The following is an 11,999-nucleotide window of genomic DNA, read 5'->3' as shown; positions in this document are numbered from 1 at the left end:
TGTAGTCGATAAAGTTACCAAATCAATCACAAACGCAATTTTAAAAAACTTGGACTCAATTAGCTCATTTGTGACGCGCCCACTCAAGATCACGCGGCGCTGGTTCGGTTCTTGGGGTATGCGCTTGAGCAACGCATTTCAGGACTGCTCTCCATTCAGCGGCACTTAGTGAATGGAAAAATTCCCTGGCAACAATCAGAAAACTTTACTCTGCCGATCTCGATAACGAGCCTTATATTAAGAGCCTCTACAAGTATGCGAAACTACCAGAAACAACCTATCAAGGCTTTGTCAGTCCGATGATAAAGATTCAAAAACCAACCGAACCATTTGTTTCAGATTGATCGACAAGAACTCAGTCCAGGCTCTCGTGTAGGCTACTAATATAGAAACACCTTGTTTCCTGTCTAAGATATTCCCGGTAGTTGTAGTTGCTGCGAGTAAAATGTCCACCGCCCGGTTGTTGTATAAGAGCTGTTTCATGCCTCTAATCTTACTTGCTGTGCAGCTTCCTACACTGAGCTACGTGATGGTAGAGCGTCTGACCTGTGTAAAATAGCTTATCTAGGCTATCTTGTCGAAAGTAGCCTATTATTGCCTAAGCTTTCGTTGGCCCCGACAGCTGAGCCATTTTCGTGGAATGTCTGTGTTGACATGTTTTGTATCTTCAAAGATGGGACCTAAAGCGCGAGGCAAGAGGAGCCGCCACCTTGTTTTTGCAAATTAATTATCATGCCGGTGTATATTCACCCCGTTAGCTCAATAGTTACGTGCCCGCCTCAATATCAAGCGGCGCTGGTTCGACTCTCGGGGTGTGCGGTTGAGCAACGCATTTCAAGGACTGCACTCCATTCAGCGGCACTTAGTGGGTGGAATAATTCCCCATAACAACACTTCAACAATCGAAAGCTTCACCTTGTCAATCTCTGTGACCCGCCCTGCGTCAAGAGCCTCTACAAGTAGGCTACCAGGAATACCAGGTAATAACCTACAAAACTACCAGGAATAACCTACAAAGGGTTTGTCAGACCTAGGATAAAGATTCAAAACAAACCAATTTTCTTTTTTGCAACTTTAACAAAAGACTTTTTTTGAATAACGTCTGGCACAAATTAATTATTATTCAAAGATTTCGAAGTAGTTGTTGTGTTCAGTAATTTTAAACACATTGCCTATAAATTGCTTTTTTAAAGATTTAAATGAGACTCCAACTTGTTATTTTAGCCTGACTGTTGCGCAAAATGTCAGAAGAAGAAGGGAATCAAGTGAATCAATTCAAAACTCTGCTTGAAATTGTTTTGTTTTTGATCATATGTAAGCCCACGTAGAGAAATCAGATGTAATTGTAGGCTTATGGAGCAAGAAGTTAAATTTATCCACAAATTTTCCAGACGAAATCAAATGGGTTGTCTGTAACATAAATAGGTTGCAACTGAGTACTGACTGATCTTTTGTGTAATTACGATGCACTTCTTTTCAACAAAAGAAATAATCTCCCGGTTATTTTCTACACAAACCCAACTAATTATGGATCGAGAAAGAGTCAAAGGCTGAAGCTAATTAAATGCAGTCACTGCAATGTCTCAAGCATTGTCATCGTCGCATGATTTCTTTAAAAAAAGGCCACCAGAGAAGAAAAAATAAGCAAAATACACACTTGTCACAATGTTGTTTAGTGTCTACTCAAGAAGAAAGCAAAGATTTCATGCAGTTGCAGTCTGTTTTCATACAGCAGGAAAGCAACAGCTAAAGGCAAACTCATAGAACGTTTTCGAATCGACAAAATAGAATTGTGGTAAAAGAGCAAAAGGTTGCTAGTTTTTAAAGAAGTGTTTTGCTGTGAACATGTGTTTAATTGATTTTTACTTGTCTACAGTTGCCTATATAACGTAGTTTAAATTCACAAACGATGACCTTTGACTTAGTCAGAACTTGACTTAGTGCAGAGTCAAAACCAAATTTGACGGTGTGAAATACTGTCAAATAGCACAAAACAAAAGTTTTCACAAGAAAGTAATTCGAAACGAAACTCAGCCCAGCTTAATGCTTAGCCTACTGTGTAGTGTGTAGGCTATACATCAGAACGTGATGAAAGTTCTGTCAACAGTTCATCACAATTGATGGAACAAAGGAAGATGATTCTGGTATCATAATTTGCCAGTGATTAACGTCTTACATGGCATAAATATACGCAAGACATTGATACAATATTTGTTGTCTTACAACTAGCACAGGTTGGATTCTTTCTTTACTGCTGTTCAATTAAACAAACTAAGATTCTCAAGGGAAATATCGTCACTCGCTTTGTGCTGCAGCATAAAAAAAAACAGTTGCTTTGGAGGATCTTGCACCAATGTGTGACGTGCATAGTAGCATATATCGCAAGATTGATATTCAATGAAAATGAACGTTACTTTTATGTTGCTTGCCGTTTTGTTCACTTCAATTTGCACAGGTAATAGATTTGACCATAACTGGTGTAAGATTTAAATTCAGCTTGCAGTTTTAACTACAGTAGGCTACAGAAAATCTGCAACATCACAAGGGCATGCAAAGTTTAACGATTAGGCTACAGTAGTTTGTATTCTGTATTGTAGTCTATTTTTAGTGTCAAATAATTGTCAGGTCCACTTTTACTACTGTATTTCTGTTTGTTAGAATCTGTTATCAAAGGCTACGTAAGTTTATTGTTTGCGACATCGCACTTCAGAATTTTTTACAGCAGTTTACTCTGTAAGTGTTAATTGTTCATTACTTCATAAATTGTAGCCCGAGACATCATAGTTTTTCTTTGTGCTTGTTGCACCTACTAGATCAATGCAAAATAATTTGCTGTTTAGATGCTGAAGAAACAAACAACACACCTGTATGTAAATGTGAAGAAAAGCTGTTTGCGTGTCAAACGGAATTTGCTTCAAAATGTACCTGCATTCCAAACACTTGGATATGTGACGGTGACTACGATTGTGAAGATTTGAGTGACGAAAGTTACTGCGGTAAGTCGAGGAGTGGGAATTGTCTCTAAAATTAAAAAAGAAATTCAAGACTGAATGCAAGCGCATTATAAAAAAAAAAAAAAAAAGAATAACATAGCTTGCTGTGTTTTCTTTCAGTTTCGAGGCCCCTAAAAATTATCACGAGCCCGAATCCACAAGCACCCCCTGGATCCCCTTGTTAGAGCTGCTAAAATAGGCAATAAAAAATGTGCATAACATTTGTCAAGATGTGCAATATGCAATTGTCCAGGTGCAATTCATTCTTAGAGAACAGTGTGGCTTATTACCCCTGGTCCAGATTGGATAATTATCGATTATAATCGATACTGCATCTGCAACTATCTTTTGTCCAAAACATGTTGGGATTCTATTGTGTGATATTGTTGCTATGCTGCGCAGTTTTTATGTCTTTGTAAGCCTATTGATAAATTAAAAGATTTTGTCTTAGAGCTAATAGAAGCATTAACTTTCAAAATACTTCGAATCGTCTTGAAGTAACAATACTTTTTGTCTTTGTTTCAAAAGTAAAGCGAATTCGGTTTGTTGTGCAGTCGATAGTCGGAACAAAAAGTGAACGAATTTTCAATTAATCAGACTTTCTTCGAGTTGTTATATATGTAGGCTACTTTTAACTACAACCATGGCCACCTGGAGATGGCCATCTTTAGGTAGCCATGCTACAACCTTAACTTTTCTTGGTTTTACGTTTGATTTTTCTGAACTTTGAGGGATTAAAACGCCGGTAAAAAGTTACATAACCTACACATTAGCTATCCAATATTGAACGGATATTCGCAGAAAAAGTTGTTCCAATGCATGCTTGTGTTGGACTTGCTCAATGCCCACGCTCGTTTTGCGTGATTTTCCCCATGTATACAGAAATTGTTGCTGATCTTTTTGGCTGCGCTGGCAGGATTGAAAGTGAATTTGTGTCCATAATTTGCCCTGTGTCAATGTTGCGCTGCAAGTCTTACAAGTGCAAGTGCTTACGCTGCAAGTGCTTACGTTTGAGATTATAGGCTAATGACTTTAAGATATGAAAATGTGATGCAAACAGACGCAAACTTGTTGAAAATTGGTTTGATTAAAACTACAGTAAGAGTGTTTGAATGTAGGCCTAATAAAATTTAGACAAAAGAAAGGAATTTTATTCAATATATAGATAAACAGTTTAAAACAAAGTTCTAAATAAAAAAAATTGCGATGAAAGCACCTGAGTAACTCAATTTTTTTGGCCATGTCATGGAGTAGGAGCAAATAAAACACACTGCTTTTTGTGGAAAGATTAAAGGTAAACAGCGCCTCACTTTTCTCAATGATTACAAGGATCATCTTCACGTTACAACCACAACAATTTTTAATACAGTCAAACACCGGGATAAATGGAAAGAGCTATGCAAAAGTATGCATGAACGTCTAAGCCTGGAACAGGCATAGTAGCCTACACAAAGAAGAGAGCGCACATAAATGTCTTCAAACGATGCTTAACGACATATTAAAATGAAATAAATACTGTAGGCTATATAGTCTATTGTTACTTTTAATTTTATCTTGTGTTGAATCTGTAATTAGCCCACATCATAATTTATGAATGGAGGAGATATGTGTTTTTTGAGCCAATTAGGGGCCTTTTTGAGCATGGTTTACTGGTAATAGCAAAACTACAGGCTTGAGCCAGAGAATAAACATATTTAAGGAGTCTAATCATTTTTGATGCAAATGCAGCTTTTTGATGTGAAACACAACGTATAATAAGCGGGTGGGTCTCTAAGTTTTGTTTGCAATTCAACCTAGAAGATGTGGCGACGCTAAAATAACGCGTTGCCGTTGCGTTGCCGCTTTATCGGCAACACTACAAATTTCGGGGAATAGGAGTGTACTTTTTATATGTTTATATCATAGACACCTTAAAGAAACATACAGTATTTATAGATAGACTCACCTATTTAAGGTGTCTATGGTTTATTTATACTAACAAAAGGCCAGAGATTTGATTGACATATCGCTTGGGTTGAATGTAACAAATGGCCTCTCTTATTGGCTCATGTTTTGTGTCAAACACATGCGTCAAGATTGCACCCGAAGGCCAGTTCGATTATCTTGGCTTCTTGGAACAAATTCCAGTTGCGTCACTGCATGAGGCAAGCAAAAGGTTTCACGATAAAATTTTGACCATTCTTCAGAAATGTCAACCTGCCTTCCAAACTGGCTTCAATGCGGAAATGGAAAGTGCATAAAAGATCAATGGAGGTGCGATGGAGAAAATGACTGTTTGGACGGTTCGGATGAACAAGCTTGTCGTAAGTAACCAAGCGCTGTAGGCTACAATCAAACTGTTTTTAAACTATCAGATTAAAACCTATCTAACGAAATAAAAATGCTGATGAAACACAACATAAATGCAAAAAATATCGAATGTTAGGCTACTTGTAGTAGTTATAAGGCAATTAATTGTGACACACATCACAAAACAACCAAATAATTTCAGAGCCAGTAATCGCTTGTTGCATTGTTTAGCTGAAGAGGAGTGCGATGCCACGTTGCACAAAAGATGCACTTCAGGTCAATGCCTCCCAATGCGCTGGTGGTGCGACGGAGACATAGATTGCCCAGACAAAAGCGACGAGACTGGGTGTGGTAAGCAGCAATGTGTTTGCAAAAACATCAATCTTGATAAGAACAAATTTTTAGTATTTGTGCAGCTGTCGGAATAAGACAAGCAGGATCATTTAACTTTCGTGCTAAAGAGTTTTGTTTCGCTCAGTTAAAATAGTTCAGATAGGATGACTGTCGTGTAAAAGCTGTAGGGTAAACTCACTTCTAGATCATAGGCAATGTCAGTTTGATTTTGAAAATTAAATGAAGGTTTTGCACGCCATGTAAACAAAAATTTGCTTGAAATAACATTTAAAACACATTGTTTTCTACAAATTACTGCGATTAACCATGAATTAACTTAGGTTACTTTGTCCTTCACAGATTTTGAATCTTGCAAGAAAGATGAATTCCAATGCGATGACCACGCCTGCATTGATTCGGCGATGAAGTGTGATGGAGATTTTGATTGTAGAGATGGCTCAGATGAAAAGTGTGGTACGTGCTTTTGATTTGAGATAAATTCAAGAGTTCAATGGATTTTTAGTTGCGATATGACTTGGAACTTCATCATTTATCTTTCTTTTCTTTTAAACGTGTTTTACATTTCTATTCAAGCTAATGCTTGGTAAGCACAAAAACTTAAAAGTAGAATCTTTTTGAAAACTAAAAATGACTTTCGTAAACAACTTATTATTTTTTCACTAATCGAATAAGCTGAGAAAACATATAGTAGTAGTAGGCTTTTTCAAATTGCATCAAGTTTATTATAAAGATAATTCTTTTTTATATTTGGGCTTTATGTTTTTAGCCGATGTAGACTTGCCGGATGAGGAAAACATTCATGGAAACATTACCTGTGAATTCGATGAATTCTCCTGTGATGTAGGTGGAAAGGAAGAGACAGTGTTTTTAGGGGGAGAACTTGCTCTTTGCATTCCCCTCGATTACCTCTGCGATGGAGACATGGACTGTGGCAATGGTTTGGATGAACAAAACTGCTGTATGTTTCTTAAATATTCCATATTTGTGATAAAAAACAAAGTTTCCTCAATAAGGAACGAAACACTTTGAAATGAAATTTTGTGACCGTTTGGAATAGGCTACCGTTGTTTTGTTGATCATCATAGAGTGATTCTATTTAAAAATGAATCAAATATTTTGTGAGGAGTTTGATGTTTTAGGGATTTTTAGAAAGCACGGACATGACTCATTGTCTGAGTTTGTCTTTTTAGTAGGGGAGAGTGGGGGAAGTTGGGCCGTTTTTCACATTTTTGAATGTAGATCACTCAACTCTAATTCGATTGTAGAACGCTATGCATCATTATGATCTTGATCCTTCGAATAATTTTTTCTGAATTTTGAATTTATTCTAAGTCTTTCAGGCAAAAAGATATTAAGGTTTAAAAAACAATAACTTTTCGGCCCAATGTACCCCCACCCCTGGGATATATTGGGCCGTGCATGGGGCACGTTGGGCCGGTGTGCAGAACAATAAAGAAATAACCATACTAAGTCAGTGTTAACTGCAAATGATGAATTAATATCATAAATAGATACTTTCCCGAAAGGACACTTTCCTAACAGGACACTTGCCCGAAAATAAAGTGTATTTTATGCAATGTTCTTTCAGGGAAGTGCAATTGCTGGTAAGGGTCCTTTCGGGCAAGTATCATTTTGGACAAGTGTCCTTTTGGGTAAGTGTCCTTTCGGGCAAGCGTCTTTCGGATAATTGTGTACAGGTTCCCATAATTACAACAAAACATTTTTAAACAAACAATGCAGAAATAGGTCGAAAATTAATGTTTTTCAAAGTGGCCCAACTTACCCCAACAGCAGCCATATTGTTTTGTACAACTTGCCAGACTGACCTGTGAAAGATTCGACAAAATTGAGTACCATAAACTGACACTTATCCCCTGGCGATATAAATATATAGCCTATGAGCCACTAGTATAGCACTTTCAGTTACAGTTCTGCATGCTTACGTTTCAAGTAGATAATTTTTCAAAAAAACACTAAAAACTAAACTTTCTTACTTCACTCATAAACGGTGACTGCAATCAACTTCACCTCACCATTGTATGATCTGAGAACGAAACGTCATCACATGACGCCATCATGTGACATGCAGTGATTGTGTATCGCAAGATATATGGGTGGCCCAACGTGCCCCACCGGCCCAACTTCCCCCACTCTCCCCTACGCATTACCTCATCTGGTAAGGTGATCGGCCATTGTTAACAGCACTTTAGATTCAATGACATGTTGGTAGACTGTATTTAGTATGGTATAAAATTTAGAATATGATACTGAGCTAAAGCTGAACCGAAAATCATTTCCTACAATAAATACACAACATGGGGAGCTACAGTTTTATTGAAAACTTTGTGTTGATTGACAGCTCGACCCTGTACTGATGAAGAATTTCGATGTGCTAGTGGTCAATGCATAAGCCTTGCTGATCATTGCGATGGGTATAGTGACTGTGGTGATGAAACCGATGAAGTGCATTGTCGTAAGTATTGTGCGTGTTTGTTCAAAATCTGTGGAAGAAACCACTTGCAGCATACATAACTTCAGTATCACGACTGCTGTTTTTGACGTTTGGTATTAACATTTGGAAGTTGGAACACAAAATTAATGATAAAACTTCATAAATAAAATAAGCTTAGATTCGTGAGTTAGTTGAGTGCTGAACCGTTAAAAGGTTAATTTAGTGCAAGTACCAGTAATATTCTGGAACCCTAAAATAAGACACCGCTAAAAACACTTCTAAAACAATCTAAAGAAAAAAAGTAGCCTACTAACAAAATTATCAAGGAAAGTGTCAGTTTTCTTCAAAATAAAATAAACTTGATGCAAATGCAATTTTTTAGCTTCTTTTGCTTCTTAGAAATGTTCTATGACGTTTAAATCATTCCACACCCTGGTTCAAAAGTACCCTCTGGGCCACCTGTCTATGCCACTGTTTGCATGTAATCTTCTGATGCCAGAATGCTTCTTGATTGGTTTGAATATATTTTCAATTGTTAATTATAATCACATTCAGATCAAAATCGATGCCCGTGGCAAGAAAAAAGGGAAAATGATTCGTGTCATACGAGTTTTTATCGAAAAGCTACTTTTTTTTTTATCATGACGTGATTTTGTGCAGCGGAGAATGAAGCATGCATAGAAGGTGAGTTTCGATGCGACAGTGGAATTTGTATCAGCAGAATGTGGAGGTGCGACGGACAAGAGGACTGCAATGATGGCTCTGATGAAAATGAATGTAAGTTTTCAAACACTCAAGCATTTATTTTATTTTTGTATTTTTACATCAACATTCAACATCCTTATTGATTTCACCATTTTTAAGGATTGTTACCCTATCCATTGGTTTCAAACGGTTTCAACTGTTTATTGCCATTTCATTGCGAGGTGAATAATCTCGGCGCCACGTAAACAAGCTTTATGAGCTGCATAGTTTGGAGAAACTAAATTAAAATATCTGTAGAGCGGTAGTTAAAAATAATGTTGCAAATCTAGGTGTTGACAAGACGGGGTGCGACAAGGATCAGTTTGAGTGCCGTGATAGTTCAGGTTGCATCAGGAATTTTTGGAGATGCGACGGAGAAGTTGATTGCGAAGACGAAAGTGATGAATTATATTGCCGTAAGCATTCTGCTCGGATCAAATTATTTTATACTTTTTATAATGTAACTTCAACCAATCGCAGTTTTCTTAATCATTCTTTAATTATTAGTTAAACTACCATTCAACGTTTTATAGGCAGAGAAAACTTTTTCTCGAACCGTATGAAATTTTCTACGGTTCGAGAAAAAGTTTTCTCTGCCTATAAAACGTTGAATGGTAGTTTAACTAATGATTTCTGAAAGTTCCTTGGTTTCATGTTATCTGAATTCTTTAATTAGGCTTATATTTTAAATTGATTCTTTTTTTTCCATAAAGCAATGACTGAAAGTTGACATACGTATTAATATGTGCACATTGTTGATACGGTGGCTGAAAAGAATACGACATTGAAAATGTAGCCTACAGTTGCTACCGGACGCGAGCTGTTGGAAGTGATTTAAAACCAAACTTATATCGCCTTTTTGTATTTTTCAACTTTGGAAAGTAAAATTTTTGCTTGTTCACTCAAATTTTCTGCAAATTTACGCAACCTGTTAATTTTTTTTAACTTGTGAACAAATCTGATCAATAGTAAAAGCGGCTAGCAGCTAAAATACACCAAGCCTTCACTGTATGAGAAAACGCAACGTTATTACTATAATTTAGAATGTCAAAGCGACCAATACCAGTGTGCATCTGGACAATGCATAGCGATGGTGAAGCTGTGCGATGGAGCACAAGATTGTGATGATGGTTCCGACGAACGATCCGTTCACAGCTGTAGTAAGTTAACCTCGTCACTTGTACAGCCTCTTGCAACGTAAATCACTGAAACACAAGTTGGGAAAATTTGTGAGAAACAATCACTTAAGACTTTCTTATGTAAACTCTTGCTTAAACTTGCGAGAATGCGAATAACTCTAAAACTTTGTTTAAAGTTATAAAAGACAGGGGCTCCGGACACTTCCTGAGAGTGGGGGGTAATTTAAGCAGGGGCGGGAACGATGTTTTGACATCGACAGGAGGGCATATTGGATTATCGCATTACATATACTTCTGGGAGGTTGCCCCCCAGACCTTCCTTTGCATTACTGAAAGCTTCAGTTTCTTATACAGCCTCTTAGGCGGTACGTTTTGCCCCAAAGGCGCAAAATTTTTGCCCTTCAGCACGATTTAAAATCGAAAAATTATTTCAACGAATCTAAAATCGCGAGCAAAAGCTCTTTAACATTTGCCACATTTTTTGAGGTTTTTAGACAATTTTGACTGGAAAAGAGGACGTACGCAAAAATTCCTCTCTGTATTCCTTGGTTCAAGTCCTCCAAATTTTGCACTTTAGACGCTAAATGGTTAGATGTAAAAAATCAAAAGCGTTGAGGTCAAAGCTTTCTTTAACTAAATTTACAATTGCATGAATACAACACGATAACCTGTGTCATAACATCCATAGTGAAAGAAAAAGTTTCAGCATCTAGTTCTAGGGTTTAGGCCTACATTCTATTCAGAAAAAAATAAAAGCTAAAATGCATTAACTTTTACAACAAACGAAAATATAAAGACATTGAAACAGTGTAACTGTAGTGGGTTTCGTTCGTGAGTGGTAAAAGCAAAATTAAAGTTTGTAGCAGTGATAAACTATGACGTCACACATAGGGCATTGTGAAGCGTGTATTTTTGACAGGATACATAGTTTGGCCATAGATGACTTGGCGTTGTCTTGCGAGTTTCCAATAAAAAACCTCAAAAGTTGTGCAACAAAATAAAAACATGAAAATAAAACACAAAAGTAAAAAATATATTAAAAATGAAATTTTTATCTCTACATTGGTGGGGGGTACTTTTGCATTAGTTACCCCCCACTCCGATTGGCGGGGGGGTAATCACCCCCACGGCCCCCCTCTAACGGAGCCCATGATAAAAGACTTATAAAACTAAAAAAATACTTAAAAACTGAACAGATTTCTTATACCAAAATTTTATGTACTGTTTTATGGTATAATTTTAAACCTTCAAAAGAGAATCTTTCCCGCATTGTCTCAAACAATTTTACAATTTTGTTTCCTGTAAAATTGTAGATATTTTTTATTGCTGTAAACCGAACATAGTCCACTTTAACGGTTTGAATCGATGTTGGAAATGAATTCAATAAGAGGCCACTTCATCATCAAAAGCGATAATAGCTTCATACTTATTCTTCAGACCATTCTTTAGCGCTGGGGCCAAACGTCACCCTATGTGCAATGAACAGTGGCGGCTGCGAACACCTGTACAGGGAGACACCTAACGGTAGTGAAATAAAATGTATCTGTGAAAAAGGATTTCAACTCTCTGCAGATATGCGTTCATGTGAAGGTAAGAACACGTACTGTGTTTAATTGGGCAACTGCATTTTGTTTTGTACCCGCTTCACGTTTTTAGTCGATGTAGAATAATTATATTACTTCACAGTGTAGATTTTAACAATCGCATATATTAATTGTAAGTAAAAGATTCGCGTCAAATAAAGCACACTAACTAAGCCAATGTGTTTTACATAGACTACTTTAAGAATCGCAATGGATTGATATTTATAGGCAGAGCCATATTGTTTCATCATCCTTACATTACTTTATACCACGTGTTCAGTGCCAAGATGTTTTTTAGTATTTATTGAAGTAAAGTATTGGATAGTCAAACAAATAGTTTATAAATTATTTTGCTTTTAATAGGTAGTCAATACTGCAGCATGCGATATTAGCTCTTTCGCGCCCAGCGATTTTGCACGGTTTGACCGCAAAACCCAGGCATTTT

The 11,999-nt window shown here is 36.9% G+C and overlaps 1 protein-coding gene across 1 annotated transcript in view; it reads left to right on the top strand.

Annotated features, from left to right (window-relative positions):
* Positions 1-1,241: 1,241 nt before the first annotated feature.
* LOC145772548 (low-density lipoprotein receptor-related protein 4-like) overlaps positions 1,242-11,999 on the top strand; it is a 31,420-nt gene continuing 20,662 nt past the window's right edge. Inside the window, exons 1-11 of the mRNA XM_082584409.1 lie at positions 1,242-1,314; positions 2,841-2,996; positions 5,180-5,296; positions 5,514-5,633; positions 5,976-6,089; positions 6,403-6,594; positions 7,996-8,109; positions 8,749-8,865; positions 9,123-9,248; positions 9,876-9,992; positions 11,409-11,561. Coding sequence (XP_082440535.1) covers positions 1,242-1,314; positions 2,841-2,996; positions 5,180-5,296; positions 5,514-5,633; positions 5,976-6,089; positions 6,403-6,594; positions 7,996-8,109; positions 8,749-8,865; positions 9,123-9,248; positions 9,876-9,992; positions 11,409-11,561 — 1,399 coding nt within the window. The remainder of the gene's footprint in view (positions 1,315-2,840; positions 2,997-5,179; positions 5,297-5,513; positions 5,634-5,975; positions 6,090-6,402; positions 6,595-7,995; positions 8,110-8,748; positions 8,866-9,122; positions 9,249-9,875; positions 9,993-11,408; positions 11,562-11,999) is intronic.

The sequence above is a fragment of the Aplidium turbinatum genome, chromosome 6, assembly GCF_918807975.1.
Source record: "Aplidium turbinatum chromosome 6, kaAplTurb1.1, whole genome shotgun sequence".
NCBI classification, from domain to species: Eukaryota; Metazoa; Chordata; class Ascidiacea; order Aplousobranchia; family Polyclinidae; genus Aplidium; species Aplidium turbinatum.
This window is presented reverse-complemented; position numbering and strand designations above follow the sequence as displayed.